Source organism: Aquarana catesbeiana, linkage group LG03, assembly GCF_042186555.1.
Source record: "Aquarana catesbeiana isolate 2022-GZ linkage group LG03, ASM4218655v1, whole genome shotgun sequence".
NCBI classification, from domain to species: Eukaryota; Metazoa; Chordata; class Amphibia; order Anura; family Ranidae; genus Aquarana; species Aquarana catesbeiana.
This window is the reverse complement of record NC_133326.1, coordinates 652,311,522-652,326,963: the sequence shown is the minus strand read 5'-3', so window position 1 is coordinate 652,326,963 and position 15,442 is coordinate 652,311,522. Positions and strand designations below refer to the sequence as shown.

General features: G+C 42.0%; 1 protein-coding gene and 1 non-coding gene across 8 annotated transcripts in view; both read left to right on the top strand.

The window, feature by feature from the left end:
- ELAVL3 (ELAV like RNA binding protein 3) overlaps positions 1-15,442 on the top strand; it is an 89,998-nt gene that overhangs the window by 65,733 nt on the left and 8,823 nt on the right. For 6 of the 7 annotated variants that reach the window (XM_073622673.1, XM_073622674.1, XM_073622676.1 and 3 more), the window contains 2 exons: positions 4,924-5,077; positions 5,380-5,605. In XM_073622673.1, coding sequence (XP_073478774.1) covers positions 4,924-5,077; positions 5,380-5,605 — 380 coding nt within the window. Of the gene's footprint in view, positions 1-4,923; positions 5,078-5,379; positions 5,606-7,503; positions 7,562-15,442 lie in introns of those variants that run through there. The other variant, XM_073622679.1, reaches the window with a different exon arrangement.
- TRNAL-AAG (transfer RNA leucine (anticodon AAG)) lies at positions 12,528-12,672 on the top strand. The gene is made up of 2 exons: positions 12,528-12,565; positions 12,629-12,672. It is a non-coding gene; the product is annotated as a tRNA-Leu (tRNA).

Below are 15,442 nucleotides of genomic sequence, written 5' to 3'. Positions count from 1 at the left end.
TAAATTACATTTTTTCTATTGACTTTTAGAGGTAATCACTACAGAAATAAATGGAGATTGATAGATCCCTCAGCCATTACACAGTAAATATATAGAATAATTTACTGTGTAAATGCGATCAACAGCCCTGGTAGTTAACTGAGGACTACAAGCCGACAGCTACAAAGGCCTGTCAGGACTTGTAGTTTTCCTATTCACAAAACACTGTAAATAGATGACGCGGCCACGTTTTTTTTTTTGGTTGTGACAGCCAGCAGGGGGAGAAGATGGCCCACTCGCTGTCAAAACGGGAGGGTGCGGGGGCCTGCTGCATTTGTAACATGTTACATGTTACACCCTGGATATGACTGTAACATGTTAAAAAAAAGGTGAACTTATGCCGTATACACACGAGCGAAATTTCCGTCGGAAAAGTTTGGATGGTTTTTCCGACGCAATTCCGCTCAAGCTTGGCTTGCATACACACAGTCACACAAAAGTTCGCTGAACTTTTGACCGTCAAGAACGCGGTGACGTACAACACTACAACGAGCCGAGAATATTAAGTTCAATGCTTCCGCGCATGCGTCGAATTGTTTCCGAGCATCGGAATTGGTACAGACGGTCGGAATTTCAGATCGGAACTTTTTCCAAACGAAAAATTAAGAACATGCTCTCAATCTTATGCTGGCTGGAATTCTGCCAGCAAAAGTCCGATGGAGCATACATACGGTCACATTTTCGGACCAAAAGCTCTCATCGGACTTTTGCTGGCGGAATTTCTGCTCGTGTGTACGGGGTATTATCCTTTAAGCTGGCCTTACAGTAGAAAATATTTGAACAAACATTCATACAAATATCCATATGAATGTTCATATGAAAATTCTCATCAGGTACATTTGATGACTTGACGAATGTAGCGTGAAAAAATGGTTTCTTTTAACTTTCGATTTTGGGGTGAAAGGATTTTTTCCGAATGAAAAAGATATTCACATTCGTTTGATCTCAAAACCACATTCCCATTCAACATCCAAAATTCTCCCTCTCCAACTTCAGCCTTCTCATTGGACAATGAATCATCATCATCCCTTCTGTCCAGTGAGAAAGTTGTCAGGCCATTTTAGGAAATAGTGAAGTCATCTCTCCAGCTATTGGAACTCTTTGCTGGACTAAGCCAAAAGTGTAGCAGAGTTGTTGGTCATTAGGAAGTACAACATCTAACAAACAATCCAATCAAACAATTTCCTGATGATCAATTCACCAGAAGCTGAGGGCAGGAAAGGCATGAGGTCCACTTATCTTTCCCTGAAGATAGAGTGCACCAGTGAACTAAACACAGACTGGGAAATTGTACAGGAGTGATCTCAACAAGTTGACATACACTGACACATGAAAACCTGAATGTAAACTGGCCTACACAATCGTACCTAAAGCCATACTCGTATAGATTTCTCTTGCTCAGCCTGCGTACTGAACAATAGAAATCGAACAGATTCCTCCATCCATGCCAAAGAGCATGGATGGACAAATATCCCACTGTGTCTCTTGCATTTTGACAGTCGGCAACATCAACTTTCAGAATACATGAAGGCTGCCTGCATCTGATTGGATGCAGATGCTGTACGCCCAACAATTTGCAGCCCAGCTCCTTCAATATTGCATTCAAACAATGCCGGGCAAAATAGTACGACCAGGCCACTCACTGATTTAATTTTGGAGGGTTCATTAGGAACAGCCCGAAATTCACTCAGTGTATGGCCAGCTTTACTTCACTGGGCTTAAAGGACAAGTATGTCCAAAGCTTGTTTGTCCACACTTCTCCTGGGGATCACAGGAGTGCACTTTGTTCTGAACTCCTGTGTCCCAGATTAAGCTGAGAGCAACAAAAGTCTGCTGTTGGCTGACATCACAGAGCTGGTCCAAGCTCTACAGGGATCCCAACATTAATGTTGGGATTCATTCAGAAGCCTGACCAGCAGCTGGTTCAGCTTCATAGTGGACCTGCGGTAAAGCCTGCTGTCACCTGAAGTCACAGAACCATTGCAGGCTCTGCAGGGATCTCAACAATAATGTCAGGATCCTACAGATGCCTGACAAGCAGCTGGCTCAGCCTCTCAGCAAGCCGCTGAGAGCTTGAGCCAGCTGATTCCACCCCATCCACAGCGTGGTGTTCTAGTGAGTCAACTACTCTGCTCACTGAAGACTGAGAACCGAGCAATCAACAGTCTTTGATCACTCGGTGTAGAGCCGGTGGGGGACAGATGCAGCCATCTAGGTAAGTCTGTATGTTTTTTTTTTTGTGAACCCATACTTCTATTTCCCTGTCCTTTGCCTGCTCGTCTGGAACCTTCCCCAGCCGCTAATTACTGTCCCTGTCAGATGGGTGACGTCCCTACACATATCTGACCCAAGATAGCTGCTAGAGTCACGTGGGGTGGCAGCATCCAATCAGATAGTTTCCCCAGTGACCCAGGAAATCATAGAGGAACATGACTGCCTCTCCCTTTGCATAATAGCATCAATAAAACACAGAGATTTAAAAAAAGAAAATCTGTAAAATTAAATCTGAAGTCAAATATATGTTTTTTTTTTGTTTTTTTTTCTTCCGTTAAACTTTTGGTTTATGGAGACAATTGCATCAGATCTGTCTCCATCTGCTCTGCCTAGTGTTGATGCTGCAAAGGCTCATGGGAGACTCCCTTGAGCGACTGAGTCTTTCTGTGGTAACGGTGGCTAGGGGCTCAGCAAACAATCCTTTCTCTCTGGGGAAAACAACCAATTAACCTCTTCATTTCTGCAAGCGCTGTGTTGGTCTGTGGCATTTCTGATATTGTAGCATCAACATCAGTTTGGCACAAAATATTAAAAGGGTTGATGAATGTAAACAAAATAATTTCTTTAAGGGGTTAATCAGACAGTCATGAATGAAATTTATGAATGAAGATGTAAAACGTTTCAGAATAAGATATCAGACGGGTGGAGTGGGGATCGATCTTTCCAAACACACTTTTGAATTCCTGTTGATGTCAAAGAATATAAGGACCTGCTGGTGTGTCCTTATGACTCGTAACAATGTAAATACTCGCCAGTACACTACAGATCTTCAATTAAGTCCACGCCATTTTTTATTGAAGAACGATCACATCACAAACAGTAGTGCAACACTCCGAAGCCACGCAGGACCCCTTCATCAGGCATGTGATGATGCTCGCAAGTGTTAGCCAGTGACAAACAGTGAGCCAGTGAGTCTGCAAGGGGCCCCTGTGCGAGACCAATTGTTGGACCCCTCCATTCAACTATTGGCCAAGATCCCTGCACCGATGGTCACCGATCTGACCTTTTGCAGTCTGCATCAGGGTCCATTCACAGCAGCCACTGAATTACAATGTAGCAGCTGGTGTGTGCTATGATGCGGCTGGACAACTGCAGTGCCCATGCGCTGATTGCATCACGCTGTTCCTTTTTTGTAACAAACTTTATTGAAATGTCACATAGTGACATTTCATAAAGTTTTATTTGCCGCCACACAGCATGAGGCAGTGGATTCCCTTGCTCTGTGCTGCACTGAAAAAAGTACGGCCTGCTGTAGTTTTGTTTTTAGCACACACTGCCCGCTCAATGCACAATGCCCACTTTGCGATGGTGTGAACCAGGCACATAGGAGACAAGGCATTTTTGCGGTAGAGCTGCACTGAAATACCCACCCATTGGAGCCCACCCAGTGGATAAATGGTATGTCTGCTTCTAGTAGAACTGTGCATGCTATGCAATGTCTCCCCCCCCCCCCTTTGCAAAGCTATGGGAATGACCAGCATTCGGTCATTATGGGCAATACAGACGTCATTCTTCATAGTTATTATTATTATTATGAATGATTTATATACAGTAGCAACAACAGTTTGCCCAGGCCAGCGCTTAACAAAATGGAGGTAGGCAGTAAAGTTGCAATACAATTTAATTCAAGAGGAATCAGATGACCCTGCTGGTTAGAACTTAAATTCTAAAAGGAAGGGTCAAGTGATACAAAAGGATCATACATGATGCCAATTAACTTGCCTATGCAAATAGGACATCAAGTTCCATGGTCAAAAAAAAGTGTATAAACCAAGAACTGTTCTTATAACCAAAAGCAACCACTTTTTTCATGAAAGTCCTCTCCTCTTTTCTCTTAAATGTGCTGGTGATCAGATATTAGCTTTAAATCTGATCAAACCTCAGTTGAGGCCCCAAATCATTTTCTGGGGTGTATTTCATAATACTTAAAGCACAGTAATCAAACGCAAATAATCATTCATCATCTTCCATTGCCCTGTCTGTGTAAAGCTAAAATCTAGTTGCACTGGGATACCGCACTTTGCTCTGCTTGATAAAGGAAGACATATTAATCTTTCAGTATGTCTGTGCCAACCAAAAAAGCTGAATTTAGTCAACAGATAAAGTTAACTATGTGGCATGGGGTGCTTCTATACCACCACCTGGCGTCAGAGCTAGTAAGACTTGGTTCTCTGTCCAGCACTGGGAAATGTCTATGCATACAAGCTTTGTACTCCTAGTAGAGTTTAATGAGCTGTTGCGTCTTTGTCCCATTGGGGAGATTTCCCTCTATTCCCTGTTTTGTAGACACAACATGAAGTGAGAAGAAATGTCTCCAAAGTGGGGGATGTCCATGAAACCGATGCCCCCATTGAAAGACTTACTCTTTTTTTCTGTTTTTGTGAAAACCCCAAATTTTCACATTTTTCCTCACCTTAGCTCTTGGTAAAAATGGTCATTATGACAGATAGAGAGTGTGAATCTCCCAAGTGGAGACACAGGCAGTCATAAAAAGCTAAAAGGGGTTCCAGCCTTCCCTACTTTATCCAAAACAAAATAAAAACTTTTTGGCTTTAGAGACATCCTAAAAGAAAAGGTTGACACCCATGTATCTTGCTTTTTTTTACACAGGTATCCTATGCACGGCCAAGCTCTGCCTCCATACGCGATGCCAATCTCTACGTGAGCAGCCTTCCAAAAACTATGAATCAGAAGGAGATGGAGCAGCTTTTCTCACAGTATGGCAGGATCATCACCTCTCGTATCTTGGTCGACCAAGTCACAGGTATGACAGACGTTTTACAGTTAAAAGGCTCTCTCTATGTAGATACAAGTTACTTTTGTTTCTAGCTAAGTTTCCTCTTGAAAAGAAAAGACTAATTGTTTAAATTTTTTTTAAAGTTTAAGGTTTGCCAAAGCTTTTTTTACATTTTGAACAGAGTAGGGAAAGGTTAAAACCTCTGACACTGCTACTTACTATTTTAGAGTGGAACTATCTAAACTGTGAACTTGGTTTTAAATGGAGGTTGAAGAGAATGGCTTTATGAAGAGGTACACTTATGATATTCCTGGTTATCTCACTTACAGGGGTCTCGCGAGGAGTGGGCTTCATCCGGTTTGATAAGAGGATAGAGGCCGAGGAAGCAATCAAGGGGTTGAATGGGCAAAAACCACTGGGAGCTAGTGAACCAATCACAGTGAAATTTGCCAACAACCCCAGCCAGAAAACAGGTCAGGCCCTGCTTACCCACCTTTACCAGACCACAGCCCGGAGGTACACAGGACCCCTTCACCACCAGACACAGAGATTCAGGTAAGCCACCCTTACAATAAACCTATCACCCCATTCTCATCCCTGACTTAGTCTCTCCTGACTCTTTTCTAAACCCTTTCCACTCCATGCCCACATACCATATACCATAGAACTAACACATAACAGACCAAGTCTGTTCTACTTTCTTCATTAATAGGCTCTTCTCTTATATTAGTGCTTATCAGTTATGAAGAAAGTCCTTTAGATCACAATTCCAATTTGTTTCCCAACTCCTAGTCACCCTATATCTCTTCCTACTACACCTCTTAACTGGCTATGTAACACTCATCTCATTACTTTGCTGACACCCCAATCATTAGCAATCCTATGCTGGTGCACAACACCCAAACCTCATTTGCCACTACCAAACAGGTTCTCTTCAATCATTTTTTCATCTATGGATTATTCAACACCAGGGGCTATCCACCACTCAATCTGTGTGGTTTTTCATGTACCATAGTGATGTCATAATACCACCTTAAAGTAACCAGGCTCTTTACCCTTAAAGAGCAAAGGTCTTTGGCATTCCATTATTATTTCTACATCATTGCCCACCTGCTTAGGGATCTTTCCTCTGTAATGTTTGGTTAGGCATCTATCTTACATATTTATGGACTTACAACATGCATTTAGCATCCTAGGCCACTGTTCATCCAGTTTCATCCTACTTATGGACTATTTTGTCAACAAGCTTAAGAGGCCTTCACTGTTGACTTATGTCTACTGTACCCTCTGAACCACAGTCTTTTGGCCAACTCACCAACTGACCAACTCACCAACTGAACCTTGATCTTATTCATGACTGGTAACTGTTGGTAAAAATGCCTGGAAGCTTGAATATCATTTCCGTGTCTTCACGTCAATTGTTCATTTCATGCTGACATCGCACCAAGGTCAGGTTCTATCATTCGTGACTTTCCTGACTTGTCCTTCTACTTGGTCTTCTCTAGTTAGCTATCTCACCCACTCCTGTGTTAACCTTGATCTAGTTAATATACCTATCCAAATAATAGAACAGATTTCAGCAACCAAACTGATGAAGCATCAGATTGTTGTTTGGGCTCATCCAAATGTCAAGATCATGGTATTGTGGTACCTTATCATTGACCCTTAAATTGTTGTGTCTGGCTACATCAGTAGTCAGCTTCTGTGGTTTGTTCCATCAGAATGTCTTGCAACTGTCTTTGGTAAGCCCAATTTTTTTAGTGATGGAAAAGCTTTAACTTTTTCACAATCATCTGAACATAAAAGAATATCCTCACAGCTTCATGAGCATTAATTTGGGTGCATCAGCCAAAAAGTTGATACATCAATAATCAAAAATGTTGGATGTCTTCTTCCCATCAATGTTTTCTTTTGTGCAATTTTTTTTTTCATTCATCCCAAAAGCTAGACGTTCAAGTAAGTTTAGTATGTAGCTGTGTTCTTAAGCACATTGGTCCTGATTTGAAAAACAGGAAGAGCTGGTGTTGTTCATATGTTCATACCAACAATTATAACATGGGCAACACTTTTTTAAATCAATCAACTTAAGTGCTTGTCTAGTGGAGATTTCTTTGTCTAGCATTTTCATTTTTGTGTTGTAAATTGTGAGTCTTGTATAGTAGTTTTGTGGTTCTTTTCTGTTGTTGTGGTTTTTAGCTTTTAGCTAAAGAATTTAGTGTTCTTTGCCTGCTAGACGAACAGTATTAAATTCTATGCTAACTCAAGGCACTTATGGTACTTATCAGTTAGCATGTTTGTGAATGTTTAGATTTATAGAGTCCACTTGTGTTGATTTTTTTTTATATTTTTTTTGTACCTTTGTGACTACCCAGAGCAGCTTTGTGGCCCCTCCCACCCCTGTAATCCTGGGCATTGACTAACATTGCACTCCCTCTCCTGTCCCTTCTTTGCAGGCTGGACTCTTTAATAAACATGGTGTATGGAGTCAAGAGGTAAATAAGAGACTTAGACCCCCAACCCCATGCCCACTCTGCGCTCCATTCTTAGTTTTTTATCTACTGAGGCTTAATAAATGGACAGAGATACCTTGCTCCGGTATGCAACACACAATATTCTCCACCAATATCCTTAATTACATATACATATTTGCATATGCAAATATCAGTAAGGCCCCCAGTATTAATATGTTATATAATATAAGACGACTTACTTTTATGTCTTTAGTTTCTTGTAAATCTCCTCCTAAAACTTGCAATAAATATATATATATATATATATATATATATATATATATATATATATATATATATATATATATATATATACCCTGTTTCCCCGAAAATAAGACCTAGTGTGATTGTCGGTGATGGCTGCAATATAAGCCCTACCCCCCAAATAAGCCCTAGTTAAAGTCCTTGTAGGTCTTCTTTTCAGGGTAGGGCTTATTTTCGGGGAAACAAGGTAGGGCTTATTTGGGGGGTAGGGCTTATATTGCAGCCATCACCGACAATCACGCTAGGTCTTATTTTCGGGGAAACAGGGTATATATATACACAGTGTATGTATACATTTTTTGTTTTAGGATTCTGTAGGGTTTCCTAGCCAAGAATGCATATATTCAAGCTATTTTATCTCTTGTCTTCAAAATTGCTCAAATTCTTGCTAAGCACAGATTCCTGTGATATTTAATAAGGAGCTTTGTGTCATAGCTCAACACAACCTATTTTGTCATAGACATGTTGGGACCTGTAGTATTATAATGGAATACTTGTAATTTTTATGCAGTGTAATTAGCGAAGATTTACAAAATATTGTATATACAGTGAAAGGCAGTACTAAGATATTATCTATTGCTCTTAACTATAAGTATATAGTAGGAAAGCTAGCCTGGTGCTTGAGTGGTTAGCCCTCTAGCTTGGCAGCACTCAGGTCCTGTGTTTGACTCACACTATGCAGTATGGAAGGATTGCACAAATTTCCTCCCCAACTCTAAAATGTACTGATAGGTTAATTGGCATCTAACGTGGCAATGGCGATTTGTATCTTTTCAAGAAAACCCAGTGGATGGTAACCACCATCCAATTGGTTGACCCTCTGACATGTATTACTTTAATTAGCTTGGGTATCTCTGACTCCATATGTTAATCTTCAGTTCTTCTCCGTAGACTCATGGCTGTAATTATTTGCTATCCTTTCAGCTGCTCTGAGATATTTTTGGATTTTTTTTTTTTATGTTCTGTGTCACATTTGTGTCCTTTTATTGAGGGTAACAATGGAGTTTCCACTTTCAGACTACATTGTCTTCCTATAGGTAAGGTGTTAACTTGCAAAGGGTGATGAGTACTTGTTAGTATTAGGGTTTCCATTTAATTTGCACACAAAGATTTTCCAGCCCATTGGAGAATTTCTGTAACTTTCTTGTTTCTCCACAGAAAAAGGAAATAGTTCACTTATCACACATGCCCTGATTTGCAATTTTGGTCAAGATGGGGGAGAGCCATCTTGGTAGATCCAAGAGGTGGGGCAGTCTTAAGATGAATGGGTAGATCTACATCCACCTTTTGTTCTTGGTGAGTTCTACCTATGTGCAGTTGGGTTTAGGGCTGATCTCTAACCAAGAATGGTGTGAGGCAATACGATTCTACATGATTATCAGGACTGATACTCAACTGGGGGTCTCAATTCACTCATGCACAGTGAAAGTAAACTTCTATTGTTAGCATCGTTGCCTTGCAGCCCTGGGTTCTGGGTTTAAATCACACCTGGGACACTATCTGCATAGAGTTTGCAGGTTCCCCTTGTGTATGTCCATCCAAAAACATATTGGTAAGTTAATTGACACTTCCCATATTTCCTCTGGTATGAACAAGGTAGGTAAAGTTTTCAGTAAGTTTGAGGTCAGGGCCCTTTATACATTGGTGTGAACCTCTAGATACTTATTCATACTCCTAGAAGATAATCCCTAAACGGCTCAGTTGTCGTGGAGAGTACTGCAAGTGGTCAAATCATTTTCTAGTATTGACCAATGTATGACCATCCAGCCAATTTTCTGGCAATAATAACTAGCTTTTGATTGGAAAAACAATGGGTTAAAGGAGAAATATGGCCAAAGCTTTTTTGGACATACTTTTCCTATAGATCACAGGAATGTAGTTTGTTCTGCACTTCTGTGAACCATTTTCAGTCGACAGCGGGCTAAAGCCCACTGTTGGCTGACATCACTCAGCCGGTCCATGCTTGGAAAAGATCCTGACCATATGGTCGGGATTCACCCAGATGCCTGGACCGACACCTGGCTCAGCAATCTGCTGAGAGCCTGAGCCATCCCCTCCTACCCCTTCCACAGCCCAATACTCCAGTGAGCCCTGGAGAGAAGAGCAGAGAGCTGCTGACTGACAGTCACGGCTCTCTGCTCAGATTGGAGGGGGGAGAACTGATTGATCAGTGGTCATTTTTTTTTTTTTTAAATTCCAAACTTCCCTTTTAAAGAAACCTGCAACCATCCCTTTTATATAGATATAAATATGCACAGTAGATCGTTGACAGTAGGTTACCCATCTGACCCTGTCAACCACTGTTTCTAAAGCTGACCAGAGACATCAGAAAGAGATCAGATGATCACACCATCCATTCGTTTTTGGACACACACTCATATTTTACAAGTGTCTGTGCATATGTGCTCAGCTGACTTTGCAGCAGCCTCTTGGTCCTTCGTTTTTCGCATTATGAATTAGTGTGCCAGCTGCGACACGTGATTTTGTCCCGCAGTCAAAAAAAATGCCTGATCCAGCATGCTGGATTTTGTTTAGAAAAACAAAAAATATGACGGCTTAATCGTATGCGCCATTTTAGTTTTTCAACAGAATGTTCAGTTTTTGACTCATATATGGCTGGCCTTATCCTTCAACTAAAGATGCTGTCCAAAGAGTACCTATATACACTCCTATTGTGTTCTGCTCTTGCCAGATTGGACATTGTCAGTAGTCCATGGTTATCCCAAAGTTCTTATAAGGTAAGGTTGTCTGATGATTGACACCGCCTTCAATAAAGATTTTCTGCCCTTTTCCTCATAGAGTTCTTTAATAATTTTTCTGTTTTGGCTGTTGTGTCGTACATAACAAAGTACATAAGGCTTATTCAATGCCATGGTTTTAAGCAGCTCTAGTTCATAGTTAATAGATTGTTGTGCTATAGAATGAATTTAGGGAGGTAACTTGAAACCCTTCAATGGGGTGTCAGAACATCAAACTGCCCTATGGCTCTGGTGTTTCTTCAGACAGAGAGCTGACTGCAGCTCCACCTGTTGGTGAAATCTAGTATTGCAGCACAACCCTTAAAAGTATAATTGCACCTTCACTAAAAGATATATCATTCATACTTGTCTGAGCAACCTCTGAAAAAATATCAATATGAGGTGTTACTTAATCGGAAGATTAATCCTGTTTCCAGAAATTCTGCCTAAAGCTTCTTGCTCTCTTGCTGTGCTCTGGAATATCAGCTCAATGCAGAACTGGCCTCCTGTGTTAGCCAGGAACAGCTTGTTTGCAGCAAAGATGGGTGCAAACATAGAGCCAGGATATTCTGTTGGAAATAGGCTTTCGTTTTTGTAAGAATAACATAGGAGCACAAACGTGCAGGTATACAAAATTATATATCAAAATACAGTGCCCAAGATATTGCAACAAAAAAAAAAAAAAATTACAAAAAATTAAAAAATGATTTTCTAAAAATTAGTGAGTTATATCCTGTAATTTCCAAAATGAGGCCATAGTTATTTCTTCCCCATAACAAGTGACTGCTGTCCATAATGCACAGTGATGCCCGCCATGTTTTTTGCAAATAAAAACAATTATAGCTCTTTCTCTGATAGATTTGTCTGTTCCACTCAGCCCTGAAAAATTTACCGCTGTGACAATTCCCCTACTACAAACTACTCACCAGATAGGTACGACCCCTAGGACAACCCCCCCATCATTAGTACAGACCCCCGGGACAACCCCCCTCTATTAGTAGAGACAACCCACTCCATTAGTGTACATAAAAACACCCGGGCGGCAGCTCGAGAGGAGAGGACAGTGTGCAGCCGCGCCGCCCGGGTGGAGAACAGATGGAGACAGGAGAAAACGTCAGGCATGGACGGACCGCCCCACCGCACAGCACAGAGACAAGCTGCTCCAATCTCCGGCGGCTGCTCTCCTTCTCTGACAGGAGGAGGGAGGGGGGACGGGCTTGAGCCTTGAAAAAACAGCAGCGGTGGCGGTGACCTGCGCCTCAGTCTGGACACAGAGAGGAGGAGGAGGCAGAGGAGCACTCTGGCGCTTCAGCGCCCCCACCTCTCTGGCGCCTGGGTGCACTGCATGCTACTATGTTAGTGTGAGGGGCGGCTGAGAAGTCGCCGCAGGAGCGGCGCCGCCCCTGCACCACTGCCGCCCCGAGGCCTGGCCTCGGTGGCCTTGTGGGAAATCCAGCCCTGAGTATGAGTGTTGGGCGGAGCTACACTAATCCGATGCAAGCGTTGGAGTATATGCGTGTTGGGCGGAGCCACACTAACCCGCCGAAGGCATTGGACTCTGCCTGGTGGGCGGAGCTTACTCTAATCCACATCAGGGATTTGGAGTCTGCGTGGTGGGCGGAGTTTACACAGCCAGGGAAAGCAAGGTCGCCTAGGTGGTGGGCGGGGCTACGCTAAGTAAGGGCGGAAAAACGTCGTCTGCTAGCCAATTGACAGTGAGAGTACGACAGCAGGTGGCGAGAGCGACCAATAAGGGAATTATTAGGCCAGAATAGACAGGGCGTGCGGCCAATAGCAGTAGAGATTTTGAATAGCATCCCCGGGAAGGCGGATCACTGATGGTGGCGGGCATGTGAGGATAACATGGGAGCGATGTAAATCCATGGAATTCACTAATAGAAACTGAAATGAGAAGTGAATTATTGTGAACAAGAAGTAGCATTATAGAGAGGTTGTTAATCAGAAGGTAGCGTGGCTGAGCGGTCTAAGGCGCTGGAGTAAGAGCTCCAGTCTCTGCGGCGTCATGGGTTCAAATTCCATAGCGGTCTAAGGCACTGGAGAAAGAGCTCCAGTCTCTGCGGAGTCGTGGGTTCAAATCCCACCGCTGCCTATATTCTTTTTGCTTTGTCATTAAAGAGGAATTGCAGTCTGCTCACATAATAATTTGTAATTAAAACATCTTTGCCATTCTGAAGCTTCCCTCCAACCACTTTGCATATTATTTTATATATACTGTACTTGCCAAATACCCTGCAGAATCCTCCCTCCACGGAGTCTGGCTGCAACCATTTTAACTGTGGGCAGCTGAAGCTGCTGCCTGGATTTACACAGAGGCACACCTCCAGCTCTGCAGCTCTCATTGGCCCTCTTATGATCCCCCCCCCCCCTTCCTGGCAAACTCTCCAGAGAGAGAAAGCTGTGCATGATGTCATAAGCCAAGGCTAGAAACAGGAAGTGGGCTGTATAAGATATTTGGTGGCAGAATAAAAGAATAGGATTGTTTGCCCCCCCCCCCCCTAAAAAAAAAAAAAAAAAAAAGTACCACCAACCGCCACTGGTGTCAGGAAAGGTAGGCTGTGATTGGTGATGGGGGGAGCATGTCAGGAACAGCAGGCTGTGATTGGCCCCCACAAATAGAGATTTTTTTTCCTTTTTTTTTTTCCTTTTTTTCCCACAAATAGAGATTTCTTTTGGTGGTATTTGATCACCTCTGCGGTTTTTACTTTTTGCGCTATAAACAAAAAAAGAGTGACAATTTTGAACAAAAAGCAATATTTTTTACTTTTTGCTATATTAAAATACCCCCAAAAAATATATATAAAAACACGTTTTTTCCTCAGTTTAGGCCGATATGTATTCTTCCACATATTTATTGTAAAAAAATCTCAATAAGAGTATATTGATTGGTTTGCGCAAAAGTTATAGCGTCTACAAAATAGTGGATAGATTTATGGCATTTTTATTATTAATTATTTTTTTAACTAGTAATGGCGACGATCTGCGATTTTCATTGGGACCGCGACATTATGGCGGACAGATCGGACACTTTTGACACTATTTTGGGACCATTGGCATTTATACAGTGATACACTGTACTACAAATAGCCACTGATTACTGTATAAATGACACTGGCAGGGAAGGGGTTAAACACTAGGGCAGGGCTCGACAAACCCCGGGCGCCAGGTCGCATTTGCGACTAGAATTAGCGACCTGGCGCCTGGGGCGGCACAGCTGGGGTATCCTGTGTCCGTTCGACACCCCCCCCCCCCCTCCCGGCGCGATCGCGTTGGGCCGCGCCGGTAATTGAGGCCCCGGCTTTGCGGCCTACTGCAGTCCTATGGTTCCTTCTGCAATCGGGTGCCCTCTGGTGGTGGCCGTTGGTATGACAAGACATCCACCAATGCTAATGGAGCTTTCCCTACCTGTTTTCACTGCCTGCTCATCTCCTTCCCTTTACTTAGAACCCCAAAACATTATATATATTTTTTATTCTAACACCCTAGAGAATAAAATGGCGGTCATTGCAATACTTTCTGTCACACCGTATTTGCGCAGCGGACTTACAAGCGCACTTTTTTGGGAAAAAATACTTTTTTTAATTAAAAAATAAGAAAACAGTAAAGTTAGCCCAATTTTTTTTATATTGTGAAAGATAATGTTACGCCGAGTAAATTGATTCCCAACATGTCACGCTTCAAAATTTCATCCGCTCGTGGAATGGCGACAAACTTTTACCCTTTAAAATCTCCATAGGCGACGTTTAAAAAATTCTACAGGTTGCATGTTTTGAGTTACAGAGGAGGGCTAGGGCTAGAATTATTGCTCTCGCTCTAACGATCGTGGCGATACCTCACATGTGTGGTTTGAACACCGCTTTCATATGCGGGCGCTACTCGCATATGCGTTCGCTTCTGCATGCGAGCTCGGCGGGACGGGGCGCGTTTAAAAAAAATTATTTTTTCTCTTATATATTTTACTTTTTATTTTTTATTTTTACACTGTTTAAAAAAAAAAAAAAAAGTGTCAATTTTATTTCTATTACAAGGGATGGGGCACATTTAATTTTTTTTTTTTTTTATTATTATTTTTTCATTTTAACGTTTATTTTTTCACTGTTCTTTTAGAAAAAAAAGAAAGGTCACTTTTATTCCTATTACAAGGAATGTAAAAATCACTTGTAATAGAAAAAAAGCATGACAGGACCTCTTAAATATGAGATCTGGGGTCAAAAAGACCTCAGATCTCATATTTACACTAAAATGCATTAAAAAAGAAAAAAAAAAAATGCCTGCCGCCGATAAAAGTGATCTCGCTGCGAATCTACTACAGAGACCACTTTTATCTGAAAGAGAACCGCCGGCTCTTGAAGAAGATACTGGGGTTATGGTAGCTAGCTGCTACCATAACAACGGTATTTCTCTTCAAAGACAGGACGTATATAGTCGTCCTGCGGGAAGGAAGTGGTTAATTAAAATGAATTTATTATTTGTCATCTCCCTGCTTGGCCCCTTTCACACGGGCTGTCTGATCAGGTTCGCCTGTCAGTTTTTCAGGCGGACCTGATTGGACCCTTAGCGGGGATATGGCGGTCTTGTGTCCCTGCATGGCAGGAAATAAAAGCAGTCACATTCGTTCTAGTCGTCTCTGTGTAAATTTAAGATTTTATTTATTTTCAATATAAAAATTAACCATTGTCGGTCGTTTAAAAAAAAAAAAAAAAAAACCTGGCTCCTAACTTTTTTAGCTGGCTCCTAGATTCCAAGCAAATTTGTCAAGCCCTGTCCTAATCAATTGTAAGCTCCAATGTGCTCAACAGTTCATCTGCATCCTCTGCCAGATCGCTATCCACTCTTCTACCTTTCTAGTGGTATATGATACC